This window comes from Triturus cristatus, chromosome 3_1, assembly GCF_964204655.1.
Source record: "Triturus cristatus chromosome 3_1, aTriCri1.1, whole genome shotgun sequence".
Lineage (NCBI taxonomy): Eukaryota > Metazoa > Chordata > Amphibia > Caudata > Salamandridae > Triturus > Triturus cristatus.
This window is the reverse complement of record NC_140583.1, coordinates 778541577-778559226: the sequence shown is the minus strand read 5'-3', so window position 1 is coordinate 778559226 and position 17650 is coordinate 778541577. Positions and strand designations below refer to the sequence as shown.

The 17650-nt window shown below is 48.5% G+C and overlaps 1 protein-coding gene across 4 annotated transcripts in view; it reads left to right on the top strand.

The window, feature by feature from the left end:
* The window catches only part of INCENP (inner centromere protein), a 175679-nt gene extending 158532 nt beyond the window's left edge, over positions 1-17147 (top strand). For all 4 annotated transcript variants that reach the window (XM_085644974.1, XM_085644973.1, XM_085644972.1 and 1 more), the window contains 2 exons: positions 6074-6230; positions 16566-17147. In XM_085644974.1, the coding sequence (XP_085501100.1) occupies positions 6074-6230; positions 16566-16780 (372 nt within the window). In that variant the 3' untranslated portion in view covers positions 16781-17147. The remainder of the gene's footprint in view (positions 1-6073; positions 6231-16565) is intronic.
* Positions 17148-17650: the final 503 nt, after the last annotated feature.

Sequence of the window (17650 nt, the reverse complement as noted above, 5' to 3'; positions counted from 1 at the left end):
GCTCAACGAAGACTTCGCTCAGGAGGTCTTCCAGCAATGGGGAGTGCCGGACATCGATCTGTTAGCAGACGCTGCAAACACGAATTGCTCCGTCTTCGCGTCCAGATTCCCCCAGCAGTGATCACAGGGGAATGCACTTTTGATCAGCTGGTCGCAGACATTGCTGTATGCGGTTCCTCCGCTCCCTCTAATCCCGGCGGTCATTCAGAAGTTCTACAGGCCCAACACCAGAATGATCCTGATAGCGCCGGAGTGGCCACGCCAGTGGTGGTACCTGGATCTCCTCCAACTGTCAGGTTCCACACCGGAGGCTGCCCTGCCGCCCGGACTTGCTGACCAAGAACGAGGGGAGAGTGTTCCATCCCAACCTCCCCTCCCTCCGGTTGACTGCATGGCTCCTGAAGTCATCCAGTACGGACATCAAGACCTTTCGGCTGACTATATGGACATTCTTAGAGAAGCAAAGAGGCCCTCCACCAGAAAGTCTTATGCTTTCAAGTGTAAGAGATTTTAACTTTGGTGTAGGGACAACGCTCTTGATCCGACTCCAGGTCAAGAGCAAGTGATTCTTCCAAACTTACTGCACTTGGCAAGGTCAGGCCTGAAGTACCCCTCTATCACAGCTTATAGAAAGTCTCCTACCCAGACCTCATTCTTTCAACTGCCTGTGGTCAAAGATTTCCTAGAGGGGCTTAAAGTGTTTCCACCAGTAAGGTCCCCTTCGCCTCCCTGGCAGCTTAACATTGTCCTCACCAAATTGATGGGTGCTCCTTTCGAGCCTATTCATAAGGCATCTTTGCAGCATTTGACCTGGAAGGCTGCTTTCTTAGTAGCCATCCCTTCAGCCCGCAGGGTAAGTGAGATTCAGGCCCTATGCTGCAAGGAGCCTTACACTGTTTTCCACGCCAATAGAGTGGTGCTGCGGACTCATCTGAGTTTCCTGCCTAAGGTATTCTCAGATTATCACGTTGCCCACTTTCTTTCCTCAACCAACCACTCCCCCGGAGAGAGCTTTACATTCTCTAGACCTCCGGAGGGTATTGAAGTTTTACCTTGATGAAGCCCTTTCACTTAGGAAGTCTGACCGGCTCTTTGTCAATTACGGTTCAACAAATACCGGGCTGGCTGCTTCCAAAAGATCTATTTCTAGATGGATCGTCTCCTGTATAGCCTTGTCTTACCAACTAGCCAACAAGGTTCTGCAGGGCAGACCACGAGCACACTCTACCAGAGGGAAAGCTTCTACTACAGCTCTCCTTCGCAACGTTCCTATATCTGAGATTTGCAAGGCAGCTACATGGCGCTCGATACATACCTTTTACACGCCATTACCTAGATTCAGATGCACAGGCCGATGCCCAGGTGGGGCAGGCCTCTTTGAGGAATTTGTTTGCATAACTGCTGTTTGAATGTGATGTTACTTTATGTTCTAAATGCTCTGTTGCTCGTCCGTGAGACTTTGGGTATGGGCTTGCTACTCTATTCATAGATTGACTATTGATGAGTATCCCCTGGATGAGGAGGATTAGTTACTTACATGTAATCCTAGTTCTCATCCAGGGGGTATATTCATCAAAGTCATAAGCGACCCACCCACCTCCCCGGACGAGAATTCTCTTCAAGTTATTGTTTGATTGCAGATCTACTCAGGTGCATATGCACCGTCAAAAAGAACTGACCTAACTGCCACCTGTGGCTCATCATGGGAACAAGGGGTCTCCTACAGGTCTTAAAGGCGCGGTACCCCTACTCTAATGCCTTAAAGGCAAGGTGTCAGTTTTCTTAGTACTCTGCTGCAGCCTACAAGCAAATGCCTGCAATCAGTTTGACTTGTAGCATCCCAGGACGCACAGGGATGCTGGGCAAAATATTCCGGATCTAGTCTCACGCCTGGGGATAATTCTACGTGAAGGAATCTGTGGCTATTATCGTCTCTACCAGATACATTGTTACCAAAGGTAAGTAACTCGTACTTCGCCATTCGGTGTGGGTTCGACACCGCTGACTCATTGGGCAGGGCGATTTCTACAACTGCCGTTGCGACGTCACGCGTGGTTGCGTTCGACTGGGTTCTCGCCCGATGTCCAGAGCTCGCTCATGGACATGCCCTTTGACGGCACCCGCCTGTTTGGCGACAAGGCTGACAGTTCCCTGGAGCGCTTTAAGGATTTGCGGGCTATGGCCAAGTCCTTGGGCCTTTCTACTAAGCGTTTGGCCTCTTTGTTTTCGTTCCTTTCATGGCCAAGGTAGAGGCAGTCGGGTGCGCCCGAGCCTGTGCTGAACCAGCCCCAGCGCAGCCGGGGTCGCGGTTTCCGCAGGGGTGGGGCGGGGAACCAGCGTGCGGGTCCATCCACCTCCACCCCCACTGCTTCCGCCTCCAAACCTTCCTAATCTGAGCTTCAGGGAGCACCCCATGCCGGTGGGTGGCAGGATCCGCCACCACCTCCCTCACTGGTGCGAGATTACATCAGACAAATGGGTGCTGCAGATAATGTGCCACGGTTACTCTTCCCTTTCAGTCCTCCCCTCCTGCCATGCCACCTCGGTGCCACCGCATGTCGGGGGATCACTTGGCTCTTCTCCGACAGGAAGTCGCGGCTCTCCTGGCCAAGGTGGCCATCAAGTGTGTTCCTGGACCGGAGGTAGGGAGTGGTGGTTGTTCCCACTACTTTCTGGTCCCCAAGAAGGACAAAAGGGGGTGTCTGCATCCTATCTTGGATCTCCGGGACATCCATTGCTTCCTCCGGAAGTAGAAGTTCCAGATGCTGACTCTGGCTCAGGTCTTAACTGCCCTCGACCCTGGAGACTGGATGGTAGTGTTGAACTTGCAGGACGCATATTCACATTCCCGTCCTGCCGGCCCACCGGTGTTACCTGCAGTTCACGGTAGGCCAGGAGCATTTTCAGTTTGCCGTGCTCCCCTTCGGCCTTACCAGCGCTCCTCTGGTGTTCACGAAAGTGATGGCGGTGGTTGCAGCTTATCTGCGCAGGTCGGGGGTGTCAGTTTTCCCCCTACCTCAACGACTGGTTGTTGAAGGTGGGCTCGCCCCAGGCAGACGCCACCCACCTTCAGACTACGGCCGACCTCCTGCATTTGCTGGGGTTCTCAATCAACGTGCCCAAGTCTCACCTGAGTCCCTCTCAGAAGCTCCCCTTCATCGGAGTGGTTCTGGATTCGACGCTGTTTCGGGTTTATCCTCCCGAGCAGCGAGTCCGGGATATTCAGGCTATGATTTCGACATTTCAGCCTCTGTCCTGGGTATGTCAGGGTGACCCTCCGGCTCTTGGGCCTAATGGCCTCCTGCATCCTGCTAGTGCACCATGCCAGATGGCATATGCGGGCTCTGCTGTGGGACCTGAAGTTCCAGTGGGCGCAGCATCAGGGCAACCTGTCCGATCATGTCCAGATCTCGGAGGGCACTGCACGACACTTGCAGTGGTGGCTCACGAATCGCGATTGGGTCAATGGCAGATCCCTCTCCCTTCCCCAACCGGAGAACACAGTGACGTATGCGTCCCTCCTGGGATGGGGAGACCACTTGGGAGAGGTGGAGATGAGAAGTCTCCGGCAGAGTCCCGGCTCCTTATCAACCTATTGGAGCTGCGGGCAATTCGTCTTGCACTGAAGGCCTTCCTTACCTCTGTCCAGGGGAGTGTGGTGCAGGTGTTCACGGACAACACTATCGCCATGTGGTATTGCAACAAACAGGGCGGGGTGGGGTCGTGGACCCTATGTCAGGAGGCTATGCGCCTCTGGACGTGGCTGGAACATCAAGGCATTACCTTGGTTCAACACCTGGCAGGTTCTCTGAACGCCAGGGCGGACGAACTTCAGCCGCCAGTGCTTGATGGATCACGGATGGCGTCTGCACTCGGACGTGGTGCAAGGTCTCTTTCAGCAGTGGGGAGAGCCTTGGTTGGATCTATTCGCCACCGAAGAGAACGCACAATGTCATCAGTTCTGCGTGTTGGAATTTCCAAGGCAGCACTCGCTCGGCGACGCTTTACGTCGCGAGTGGAGTTGCGGTCTGTTGTACGCCTTTCCGCCTATACCACTTCTGCCCAAAGTGTTGAAGATCCGGCGCGACTGGGCCGAACTCATCCTTGTGGCTCCAGATTGGGCACGAAGATACTGGTATCCCAAGCTACTCAGCATGGCGATCGATTCCCCCGATCCGACGGCCTCTTCGGGAGGGTCTTCTGTCGCAGCAGCAGGGGATGGTCTCCACCCGAACCTGTCCAGCCTCCACCTCCATGCGTGGAGATTGAGCGGCGACAGTCGACAGCTTTCGATCTTCCTCCCGAAGTCTGTGATGTCATCTTGGCAGCCAGGCGTCCCTCCACTAAAATGGTATACGCCTGTCGGTGGAACAAATTTGTGGCATGGTGCACAGCAAAGGCTGTGGATCCCCTTTCTGCCCCTCTTTCGGAAGTTCTTCTGTTCCTGCTTTCCTTGGCCCAGCAGGGCTCTGCTCTGGGCACTATTAAAGGATAACTTTCTGCCATCTCCACCTTTCTCCGGCTTCCTGAACAGCCTTCTCCTTTTAAGTCTCCGGTTGTTAACAGTTTCCTGAAAGGCATTACACAAATGTTCCCGCCGGTTCCGTTCGTAATGCCTCAGTGGGACTTGAACCTTGTGTTGACTTACTTGATGTGCCCTCCCTTTGAGCTGCTTCACAACTGTCCTTTGCGTCTTCTCACCTTAAAGACTGCTTTCCTGGTTGCTATCGCCTCTGCCAGAAGAGTGAGTGAGCTCCAGGCCCTTTCTTCCAAACCTCCTTTCCTTTCTGTTTATTCGGACAAGGTGGTTTTAAGGACCCGTACTTCTTTCTTGCTGAAGGTTGTTACCCCCTTCCACATCGGGCAGACCATCACTTTGCCCACCTTCTTTCTGCCTTCACATCCTTCAAAAGAGGAAGAGAGGACCCGAAACGTGCGCTCTCGTTTTATCTGAAGCGCACACAGCGATTCCGGGTGGATGACCAACTCTTTGTTGGGCTACGTGGGCGCCAAAAAAGGTCGGGCCGTGCACAAGTGGACAATCTCTCTGTGGGTCGTTCTGTGCATCAAGGCCTGTTACTCGTTGGCTAAGAAGGAGCCTCCTATGGGGCTGCGTGCCCATTCCACCAGGGCAAGAGCAGCCACTACTGCCTTGGGACGCGGCATTCCCTTGCAGGACATTTGTCAGGCAGCTACATGGGCCTCGCTGCACATGTTTGCCAAGCACTACTGCCTTGAAAGTCCAGTCCGGAGGGACGGCTTCTTTGGCCTTTCCGTCCTCTTTGACTTTCTGGTGTAATCTTGTTCACAGACCCACCACCGGGGTTGGTATTGCTGGGGTATCTATTCTAAGGTAAGGAATCTATCACCAACGTGTCTCTTTCAAATGCACAAGTTACTACTTGTGTAATGATATATCTGTAAGACATTAGTTAGTGGTAGATTCCTTACCGCCCCATCCATCCTCCCCATTCTGCAAACTGGTTACTAGGGTTAAGGTCATCCCTCTTAGGGCCCTAGTTTTCTGCACCAATGATCAGTATCTTGCATGGCTCTCCGTTCCTGGCGCAGAAAGTCGTGTACAGAACTGACGTCCGCACGCATGGGTGGCACCTAAGTACTCTCCGTGGTGTCATCTCAGCGCTTACGATGCCAGTGACAGACGCGGAGCCGCACGACGCCACCTACTGACATGCTGGGGTACTGCTAAGCGAAACTTTCCAGATCCAGTCTGACGCCTGGGGATATTCTAAGGTAAGGAATCTATCACGAACTGTCTCTTACAGATATATCATTACGCAAGTAGTAACTTGTGCTTTCATACTCCACCCCCTCCCAGCCACAGACCAGGAGACTCCGATTAGGAATACTCTCTCAGGTTGTGGCGGTCAGGCGAGGTAGACCAAGAAACAGGCTGGATTGTTACAAGGTTTTATTACCGCCATTTACAAAATTGAGAGTATTACGAGGCTGCGTTTGTTTGGGCAGCAAACCAGACCTAGGGACATTCTCTGGACTTTTTCTTTTCATTAATACCTAAATGTTTTATCCTCAATGTTCTTATTTTTCCTAGAAATCTCCTGCCAGTGAATCCTACAAAATGACGCCGCAGGGCAGTAAGCCAAAGCCACCGAAGATCTGCGATGAAGATTATGGGATGGATATTAACAGTGGTGACTCCACAGATGATGAGAGTGAGCCTCGTAAACCCATTCCAAGCTGGGCATCTGGTGAGTAAATAATTTTTCCGATCAGATTGAGTGAAAGGTGTTGCAAGGTTTTGGACACAGATAGCTGTTGTGATGGCCAATCTTTTGACAATGTGGGTTTGCGGCAGGTTGATACTCAGTGATGGTCTTCATGCTGACAGATACCAAACTTACCATTCCGCCATGGATTGAATGAAGTCTTAAAGAATCCTGTCCACATCAGCGTCTTTCAAGACTATCTTCATCCATCTTTTTTGGTAAAGAAACTGCCCCTTGTTTCTGATTTTAGTGGTCTCCCCGCATTATTTTCTTTCATCTACGGTGCCGGTGGCATTAGCTATTAGTCTTCCACATGTAAACCTGTGACCGGTTAATCCAAACGTTTCTTGTTCAATAACACTGACAGAACATTGAACACAATCGGACTGTACCTTCATGTAACCAAGGTGCAATCTAACCATTCCTATTTGGGCCCCTCATCTTATTTCTGGGGGCTAGGGTTCCTTGATGTCCACAATCCTTCTGAGAGTTTGTTGAAAGACCGAGCCCCCTAATACCTTTCAGACCGCATTCATGGTCCTTTCCAGACTAGTTTGTTCTTTCTAATCCTTTTTTAAGATATGAAGTTGCTGGAAGTAGGAAATGCTGCATCCTAGCCAACTGTCACTACAGGAAACCAAGACTGGGACACCAATAATTGAGTCTCCAAACAAAGTCTCCTCCTTGATCGGGTTTTTTGTTGCGTGAAAAACTGTATAAAGTAGAAGCTAAGCAGATTTTATACCCAAGAGAAAAGTTATAAAAAGTGAATTCATCAACTCTTCCCATGCTCCAGTCTTGCTGAAATACGTCATCTGGCATTGGTCTCAAGATCCAGGCTCTAAATGTAATAAGTAGAAACTTGAGGAATATGTCAAAGTGAAGAGATCCACCTCCAAATCACCACATACCATCTGGATCCCCTGCAAAGTGTTCAATATAATTTCTTTGTAATGTTGGGTATCTTGAATTTCAATCTGCCACCTAATTTTCCAGTATTGGATCTTTCATAGATTCTCATGCTTGAATCATTACCCATCTTCTAAGTTGGAGTCACATGGTACTAAAATCATGCAATGTGTTACTATCGTAGACAGAATTATAGGCTATGCATCTTATGGTTCCCTATCTGTCATTTTAGAAAAGGGAATAAAAAGACAAACTAGCCAATCGGGCACAAGCACCCCCTAAGAACACTCCCAGGAGAGGCTTCGCATCGCGGTTCTTCCAGCCAGGGATTAGGGAAAATGCCCTATCGATCAATTGGTCCGGCAAATTTCTTTAAGCTTTTCTGCCGATTTCCACTGATGCCGGAAGACATTAAGTTGTCCCTATCCACAACCAAGATCATCCTCTTGGGTCTGGAGTGGATGTCAATGGTGGTTCACAGATCTCCTTTACTGGTCCATCCACATCTAAAGCTGCCATGCAGAACAGAGGGCAGATGGTACACCCAATCTCTCCTTTTTTTTTAATTTGGAAGCATGGCTCCTGAGCTTATATATATATATATATATATATATATATATATATATATATATATATATATATATATATATATATATATATATATATATATATATATATATATATATAGTTTTACCCCGGAGCATGTGTCCTGCCTACTTCTTACTTAGTAAGTGAGTACCTGGTGTTGATGTATAGCCGGTAGTTGACACCGGCAAGGACACGCCCTCTCGATCAGACTCCCTGCGACAGTCAACGATCTCTTTTGGTTTTCGCAATGTAATTGCACACGCAGAGCCCCCCATGCGGGTTATTGCCACGGAGCATCACTTCACTGCAAGGGGAGAGAGGAGGCGTATCTGTACAGCCTGAGAAGGGGAAACGTATGGCAAGAATCGGACAAAATTTCTGTTCTTACAAAGCTGTGGCGAAATCATGTGGAATCTCGCCAAAGATTGGAGGCACCACTGTGTTCTTGGATTTTCTAGATCACTGGATCAAGTTTCCACGAGCGACTACATGAACCAGCATGCAGCCTACTTTGAAACGCTGTGAGAGGAGGTACACACCTGGTCACAGTAGGAGGAGCCAAGAGACTCGAACATTGGGAGTGGTCTCTTAAGGCTTTAAGAACTTCAGGTGAAATAATCATACCTGTGATTCTGGCACTGATGAAAGCAGAGTCCCGGCTAGAAACGCGTCTGCCCCAGCGCTTCATGAACTTTTTTTGCACGCTTCGATTGCTCAAATAAATCGTTTTACCCCGGAGCATGTGTCCTGCCTACTTCAACAATGTTGGATTTTCACCATTCATTTGCATCTGCCATCTGAAAGGCCTGTGGTCAGTTTGGGCAAGTAAGACCAAATTGATATTGTCTCAGCTTTTTCAAAGGAGCAAACCACCGCAAACGTTTCCCTCTCAATGGCACACCAACACTGCTCTCTGGTGAGTAACCTACTAATTAAAGCAACAGTCTGTTCATGATCGTTGGTCTGGGCTAGGACTGCTCCAATCCCATGTTCAGGGTCATCAGCATGCACTATAAACTGCTTTGAAAAATCTGGAGCTTTAAGAATTGGTGCAGAGCACATTTGCAGGTTGTCTAGCCTTTTTACAGCTCACTGTCCAGTTCACTTTCTTCGACCTCTTCTTGGAGGTATGTTTTGAGAGGGGTGCCACGCCCCTTCACAAACCACCTGTAGTACCCAGTCAAGCCAAGGAATGCTGTGACTTTTCTGGGTTGTTGGAGCTTCCCAGGCCAGAATTGTCTGGCTCTTGTGCTGTGAAGGTTGAACTTGGCCTCCACCTTCAAGGTGGTCCAAGTATACATCTGTCCCATGCCCTATCTAGCACTTTCTTGCCTTGATAGAGGCCTGGAGAGCCTTCAGACCTTTCCAAGGTGGAGTAGGTGATCCTCCCAAGTGGAACTATAGACAGCAATATTGTCCAGATATGCTGCACTAAGTCTCCAACCCAGCAAGGACTTTATTCGCCAACCTGTGGCAGGGGTATTCCTTAATCCAAAGGGCATAACCATGCCTTTTTGGGGTTGAAAATGCTGACTTCGTTTTTTGCTTCTTGGGCAGACCAATCTGCCACTACCCTGATGTTGAAAGTACTGAGATCTGGCTTCCTCCACCTATCATGTAGCTCAGCTTTAGGAATTGACTATGCATCTGTCTTAATTACTGCATTGAGACTCCTATAGCCCACACAAAACCTAAGCTCTGGTTTTCCACCCATGGAATAACGTTTTGGGACGAACATAACTGGGGTAGCCTAGGGGCAGTCAGAGTTCAATGACTCCCAGTTCAGCAGCTTGCTGACTTTAGCTCTGATTCTCTCCTTAACTTGGTCAGACTGTATATTTTGTTGAGGTCTGTCACATGACTTTCAGGTAGCCAGGCATGGGGGTGCTACCGCTGTTTCCCACACCACCACCTTAGGAAAATCCACTCTTGTAAAAATACTTGAGGGCTCTTGCAACTGTAGGAGCAGTGACAGTTCTTAGGGGTACAGCTTCAGGGTACCCGGTGGCATGATCCACCCCACTAGTGTGAATCTGTTCCCTGATGCAGTGGGGGGGGGGGGTTGAGGGGCCAGTATTAACCCCTACCCTTTCAAAGCGAACCTCAACCACTGAAAGTGATATTAAGGGGGCCTTTGGGTGGTTACCTATCTCGCCACTGGCCTGACAGGTAGCACTGGAGTTACAAAACTTCTTCACCTTCTCGGAAATGTTTGTCCAGTAGAAACTAGAGACTAACCTACTCTAGGTCTTGTTCTAGCCAGGTTGCCCAGCTAGGGGGATGTCATGGGCCAAAGGTAGAAACAATTCTCTATTTCTGAGGCACTACCACTCCTAGTGACCCTAGGCTTGGGGTCTCTGGCCACTGTATATAGGAGTCCCTCCTTCCAACTGGTCCTGTGGGAGCCACTGACTTCTCCCTGTTCATCAGCTTGCTGTCTCTGACTTTCAAGAGTAGGACATGTCCTCTGTCCATGGCACAGCTCTTTCCTAGACGGTCCTCCTGGGCCCAGGAGCTCTGCTGTGTAAGGCCCACATTCCCCGCGGCTCAAATAACTCTGGGGCTGACTGGTCTTCTCCCTTATGAGAGGTCCTGAGCTTGTGTCTGATTTTGAAGTTGGTTTCTCAGACTTCTTACCTTTTCTCTCGGAGGGTTGGGCCATTATTCCAGACTCCCAAGTCCTCCTTTACACCATGGGCCTTGCTCTATGTTCAGGTTTTTATGTACAACCATTCAGGAATTCCCAGCATGGCTATATGGGACCATAGCTCTACCTCAGCCCATCCTGAGGACTCCAAATCATTCCCTATCGGGTATTCAACAGGATTTGCAGGGGATACAACCACCTTCTTTTGGCCAGTAACCCTTCCCTACTCCAAAGACAAAATAGCTATGGGATGAACCTTGATTATTCTGGAGATGCCAGTTTCATTCACCATGTTGACACTTGCACATGCATCTCTCAGTGCTTCCACTCTAATCTCATTAATATGAGGCTGTTTGTACTTCTCCAAATTACTGGGCTAAACCGCCAAGGCAGCTACATCCACCCCACCCTCAAACTAATTTGGCTTCTGTGTACTCTCTGACCTGGTCAGGGAACACCATGGATCCCGTCTGGAGACTTACCACTGCAGTGTTAACTGGGGGAGCACTCTAGGAAACCTTTTTGGGACAGATCGGGTCTCCAGTTCTGTGCCCATTGGCTTTGAAATTACAGCACCAAGTCTTCTTGCGATCTCCGTTCTTACCCTGGTACCCACCCTTGGTCTGTGTATTGTCTAGGGGGGGCACCCTCTTCAGCAGGTTTTTGGGTGCCTTTAGAAGATTCTTTGTTTTTATCCTTAGGTTGCCCACCCGGTTTCCTTGGAGGAGGGTCAAAAGCTTCATCTCTCACTAATTAAAACTTTGCTGCCACCAGAGATGGGTGCTTGGCCCATCTCCGCTTGCCATTCACATGGCTAAGAATTTAGATCCTCCTCGTCAACTTAATCTGGGGTCCTACCAGGACTCCCAGTGGGGGTGTCTGTCAGTAGGGGGTAATTTAAGGATTCATCATCACTGATGCCTCCCTTTGTATCATTAGGACTTTACTCCATTGGCATGGCTCTCATGCTCAGCAAGCAGGGTCTGTGAATGAGCCTTGTTGGGTTTAGACCCCATGGCCAGGTTCTATGCTTTGCAGAGGCCCTTAAGTCAGGCCAATATAAGCTTCTTGTTCGGACCCAGATTGAGCGCCTGTCTCAGACATGGTATTAGATCAGTTGGGACTTTTTTTTTTTTTAAGAATTCAAGACCAGAATCTCGAACAAAATATTTTGAAGGCCTAACTGTCCAGGATGCTTTCAAAATGTGAATGTGAGTGGGGGACAACAGTTTAGAACAGTTTAGAAATCTTGAAAAATTGACAAATTATTTACAAAAAAAAAAAAAAAAGTTTTATGGCAATAGTTAATTTACTTTGTGGAGTCACCTATTGACCCAGTCGTATCAGTAAATGTAAAGTTTTGTATACCACCGTTGAACCACCAATGTAGGAAGCTGGCTCTATATATTTTGTACCAAAACAAGGTGCTCTGTGGTCCAGGCAACCCTTATTGGTTTACGGAGGCAAACATAATGACACTAAATGCTTTCTTTTGTGATAGTGTGGGCAAGCAGTTAAGGCTTATAAGAGGGGTAGTGTACTCAGTGTACTCAGAGGCAATAAATGAGACACTCTAGAATAAACGGAAGTCCAATTTTGAAAAATATATTTTTATATATATTTTTGATACCAAGAATTTCATCAGGCGAGTACTTAAATGAGTTTTGACAGGTAAGTAAACATATCCAGCAATGCTTATCTATGGAAGAAAAGGCATATGTTTTTTTATGATCTGTTTCTTGGGGTCTCCTTTGGTATTTAGGGTCCTAGAGAGCCATGGACCAAAGTACCACCAGCAGTTACTCATTACCTGCTCTGTGTAGAGAGGTGCTGGTTGATTTGGTTGCTGTGCGTGCTATGCCGGTGGAAAGAAGGGGGTCACCCAGAACCTGGCTGCAGAGGGGCACTTGGGGACATGTCTGCGATCCCAGTGGGAGGCACGAGTAACTAGGGTCCGGGGAACAAGAGGGGTACAGCCAGTTTGTTACCACAGCAAGTCTTCATTTCTTTTGGCTCTTCTTTGTCCTCTTCTGGATCCATCAAATCTGAGTTCTTGATTTCAAGGGTGATACCTAAATCAATTTAGGGGTGATAAGCGGGGTGACTGGTTGTAGCCAATGGATTACTTGACTTTAGGGTGTCTTGCCCCTCTTAATGACACCTTCCTGTGGTTAGTGAGCATAACCCTGACTCAGAATTCCACCATCTCAGTTTTGGCAGAATTAGGCTCAAAGACGTGTCTTAATCAAGTATCCCACCTTTGGAGTGGATCTAAGGGGGTAGTGGGGGGGGGGGGGTTTATGCCTCCAAACTAGCTGATTTTCCCATCAGTCGTGGTGCCAAATCTGTCTGGGGCAGGTGTTGCATTTCCTGTCTAGGAAGCCTTGGATTGTGTATCAAAGGCAGAGCACTCTGAAGACTCGTGTGCATTAATATTCTGGTCACTTGGCCATCCTGCTTGGAGGAGGTAACAACATCTCCGGCTGGAGCGTGCATTGTTTCTACCCTCCGTGCAGAATCTCGCCTGTAAGTTCAGCAACCTGTCTTAGTTGGCGGGCTGGTCTACACCAGCCAGCCAGCACACTAGTAGTCAGCAGGTTTTCAGGGGGCACCTCTAAGGTGTTCTCTGGGTGTATGTATTAATTAATTTGTCACTGGATTCAGAGTGTGTTTATTTATAAGAGGAGTTTTATACCCAGCATTTCTAGTTTGTGTAGTCCTCATGTAGCTGGGAAACACTTAACACCAGTGTCAAGCACATGTTCTGAAGATGGCTTCCCTATTCACTGGAAAATATCCAGGAATTTACTTTGACAACAGAGACATATCTGCTCATGCATATATGTCCACACATGTAGTCTAGTGCACCCTGCCTTTGGGCTGTAAGGCCTGCTGTAGGGGTGACTTACCTATACTTCATGCAGTGTCTTGTAGGCATGGCACACAAGTGTGCTATGTTGTCTTCACCTTTCTTCCCAATGGCATGCAGCCTGCAATGGCAGTTTGGTGCTGAAGGGTCCCATAGGGTGGTACAATACATGCTGCTGCCCTTAGGGACCCTCTTTAGCCTCCTTACCCTAGATACCAGGGGTACCCTTTACTAGGAACTTAAAGGGCTTACTTATGGTATTGCCAATTGGGGGGGGGGGGGGGGGGGGGAGAAAGAGACAACTGTACACTTTTCGGGAAAGATCTGGCAGTGGGACCTGAATAGCAGGAACCTGGTCCACTTCTGTCAAAATTGCATCAGATACCATGCATACAGTTGGGGTGACTGTGAGAAGTTGGCCTGATGTATGATGTCACTAGTTATAGTGTACACCTTATATCAGTCCAAATACCCTTATGGTGATTGGTTGTAAAGTCAACCTTATAGACCAGCTATCCTAGTGGTAGCATGGACAAGAGCAGTCTTAGGCTAAACTCTGAATGGCATGTGAAGCCAGCTGTGATACCATATATAATCCCTTGAATACCAAATGAAAGGACACCACAACAGATATATATATAAAATAAAGTGTATTTATTCTAAGCAAACCCTCAGCACTCTTTATGAGTTTAGAGGTAAGTACAACAGTCTTATTAATACATACAGTAAGTCACACAGGTAAGTAATACAGTTAGGCCCTAGGGGCCACGCAAACCATATACTAAATAAGTGGTATAAGAACCACTGTCACGGAAATAGAATAGGCCTAGGCCTAGGGAATCGCTGGGGCTACACTACACTAGCGTTAGTTAGGAAGTGGGAGGCCCACGGGATTCGTGTGCAGAGTGGAAACACTCACGCGTAATGCGTAAAAGTCAATAGCAATAGTACAGTTTAGAAAACGGTAGATTTAGGACACTTCCGGAGTAGCTAGGAAGTTGAGACTTGAAAACTAGACACTAGGATAGTCACTATCCTGATGAGCACCGGAGTACCCAAGTTACCTAGCCCACAGGCTGCGGGTGCATAGGGGTGAAGATGCGTCGTTTTCGTCGTCGACTCCTATGGATGCCTGAAGAAAGATGCTGACAGGCAGTCAGGGGAGAGTGTCCGGTGGATCCCAAGGCTGGGATCAAGAAGAGAAGAAACCTGCAAGCAGAAGGGACAGAGTCAAGGTCACTAGCCAGTGACCACGTGGAACCAGGCGATGTCGTGAAGAGTTGCAGGTGAAGGTGAAGCTTGTCGCTGCAGCCAGGAGGACCAGGAAGCGTCGAGGACGACCAGGACCAGGAGGCGAGCTGTCCCACGAAGGCTCTTGCTGTCGGCGGCGTCGAAGTTGGACTAGGACTCGCCAAGCCTTGGCAAGCGGAACCCACGAAGAACAAGGGACTTGCTTCGGGTGCAGACCAGGAAGGTCTGGGGTGCTTCTTCTTTGCAGAGAAGCGGGAGCCAGTCTGGAGGAGCCAAACCAGCGCAGAAGATTTCAGGGAGCGTCGTCACAAAGGCCACTAGCCAGCGGGCAAGCAACCGGACAGACGCGGCAAGCAGGAAAATGCTGAAGGGCCCCACGCAGGACTCGTGGAGTGTGGGGGGCTGGTCTTCGGTGCAGATGGTGCTTGGGGTTGGGGCTTCTCAATCCCCGGTGCACAACTTCGAGGGTACCTCAGAAGCTGCGCTGTAAGTTACTAGCCACTTTTCCCAGGTAGCCGGTCCCACGTCGCTCGTCGCCTCCACGGATCTCAGCTCTGCTGCAGATGTGGATGAGGGTCGGAGAAGTCTGGAAGTCAAGGCTCTGGTCGGGCTCTGCAGTCGGTTCCTCGTAGAACGGTCGCAAAGCAAAGGGTAGTCTCTTGATGGTGCCTGTTTGCACAGGGTAGCCACTCCTTGGCTACAAGGGAGATTCTTCAGTCTTCTTCTTTCGTCGAATGTCAAAGGTCCAGAGTTTCTGTTCAGTTTTGCAGGTTCAGGATAATCTAAAGTCTTGAGGCCCAACTCCCACTCTTATACTAATCTGGGGGGCTGGGATACCTGCTAGTTCACGCCTTATGGGTGGGACCTGGGAGGGGGGTGGTTACACCCACTTCCCTTTGTCCAGTTTCGCGCCAGAGCTGGGGCTGGAGTGCCCCAGCGCCGGTTTGAACTGGACTATGCAAGGAACACCTTGTGTGCCCCAGGCATGTCTCATTCCTTTCAGCCCACCCTGCCCCAATACACTAAAGGCTGTCTGGGGAGGTGCTAGCACCTCCCCAAGCAGGAAACCTATTGTCCAGGCCTCCCTGGCTGGGATCACTCCCAGCAGCAGGAGGTCAGACTTGTGTCTGTGGCAGCAGCATCCATTTTGTGATGCTGAGGCTTTGGTTAGAGTTAAACAGCAAAGTAGGATTTTAACATGTCTCTCCCTCTAGAAGGGAGGAATAATATCCTCATCACCAGAAATGGTATGGGGGTATTATTCCAAAGTGTTAGACACCTTACACGACATGTTTTGATAAAGCCAAACCATAGTTACCATAACCGTTTAAGATTATAAGGCACTTTAAGAGTATATGGTAGGCTATATCATAGAACAGCTATAAGGACATGGTTCCGAAAGCTGCAGACAGGCTCAGCTCATGCTAGAGCACCATCTCACATGTTACCAAGCACTCTGCCTCCAGGATTGTTAAGGCCTGCCATAGGAGTGACTGATAGGTACACATGTGTCTATATATAAGGGTAGATATAGGCATACTATATCTAAGCAAGGGGTGATTACACGACCTTGCCCCAGCTGAGTGATCAGCCAGTTGTGTCTGATTGGAAGGCCAGACCAGGGGTGGCATAATACATGCTGCAGCCCCTGGGAGGCCTAGGGTACACCTATGCCCTGGGTACCTAGGGTACACTGTACAGGGTCCAATAAGGTGATCCTTACCAATTGGGAATGTACCTAGGGTACATGGAGTCCATTTTAAAGAGAGAGCAGACAGCCTGAGACCCTGAATGGCAGGATCTCAGGCCAACTAAGTCGAAAAACCAGCTAGACACTAGGCAAAAAGTTGGGGGTAACCATAGTCAGATATCCACCTTCCTACAGTGACCATGTCTAAAAGTTGCACTGTTCTACACACTGACAGTGTAATATCCCAATGTGTAATCTTTGATTTTGTTGAAGTATGACAAACGCACTGTCGTCATCTGGAATGTCTTGTTTAGTTGGTATGTATGAGGGCACTTACATTTCTGATGTTTTTGTTTCTTGCAGGGAAGCTGCTGACTGATGCGATGCGGCAACAATTCTATAACCCTATTAATGTTGACCGCACATTTGGACGCATAGAGAGCCCCAAACTCGAAGAAATGTTTTACAAGAACAAACCCCGCTACCTAAAGCGGACCAGCTCAGCAGTTTGGCATTCGCCACCACTGACAAATCACCGTTCCAATGTGCTGATACCATATGGCACGAAGAAATACTAGTTACTGTTGCCTGCAGCACTTGCTCCAGGGAGCATACAAGAGGTTACCTATGGTTGGTGGGTGCTTCCAAAAGTGCAACCATGCTCCTGTACTGGCACAGACTTTGCCAACTGGGATGAATCTGTAGAGCACTTGCACTGAGAATTGCTGCTGAAATATCATTAACTGTTCAGACTGTGACCTTTGTCTTTGACACAGACTATTGGTCTCATTGTATATAAAGATTGCCTGTGGACTTGTATGTATGCAATCTCTTTACTTGGAGGTTTGTGCTCGACTGGTTTTTTGTACATGTAATTTTAAAAAATGGTGTTGCAAGAATTGCTTAATTATTTTCGGGAATATATTATTAAAGTTTAGATCTATATAGCTACCCATCCTTTGTCTTTTGGGGAGTAGAGAGGGATGGATGTCTAAATTGAAAATACCCATTATTCTTTTGTTTTATCATTGGGCATTTCTATTTGCCGAGCATCTGTCTCTTAATGGCAGAAGTTGTGCTCCAGGAGACTGAACTGGGGTATCCCTAGACGTGCATGGAATGTTCTTTCCCCCCAGCATATATCTTTTTTCCCCTCTGCTCTGGTGTAATCTTGCTTTTACAGAGGTTTCCCTATGGTGTGTGTTTAGTCCCAACCAGCAGGTACAATAAGCACTGCCCAATACTTTTAAGTTGGGTCATTCATGTACACGGAATGCGATTATCAGGGCTTCCAAAGTACTTCATTGATTATTGCATTTGCTCATATGCTTATTAATTTTAATTATTACTTCCTGTTGAAACCAGCAGTAATGCTGCATACATCCTGCATTCTGGCAATCTCCTTTTTGTGTTGGTAACTAGTTAGTCAATATAAGTCAAGCTGATTA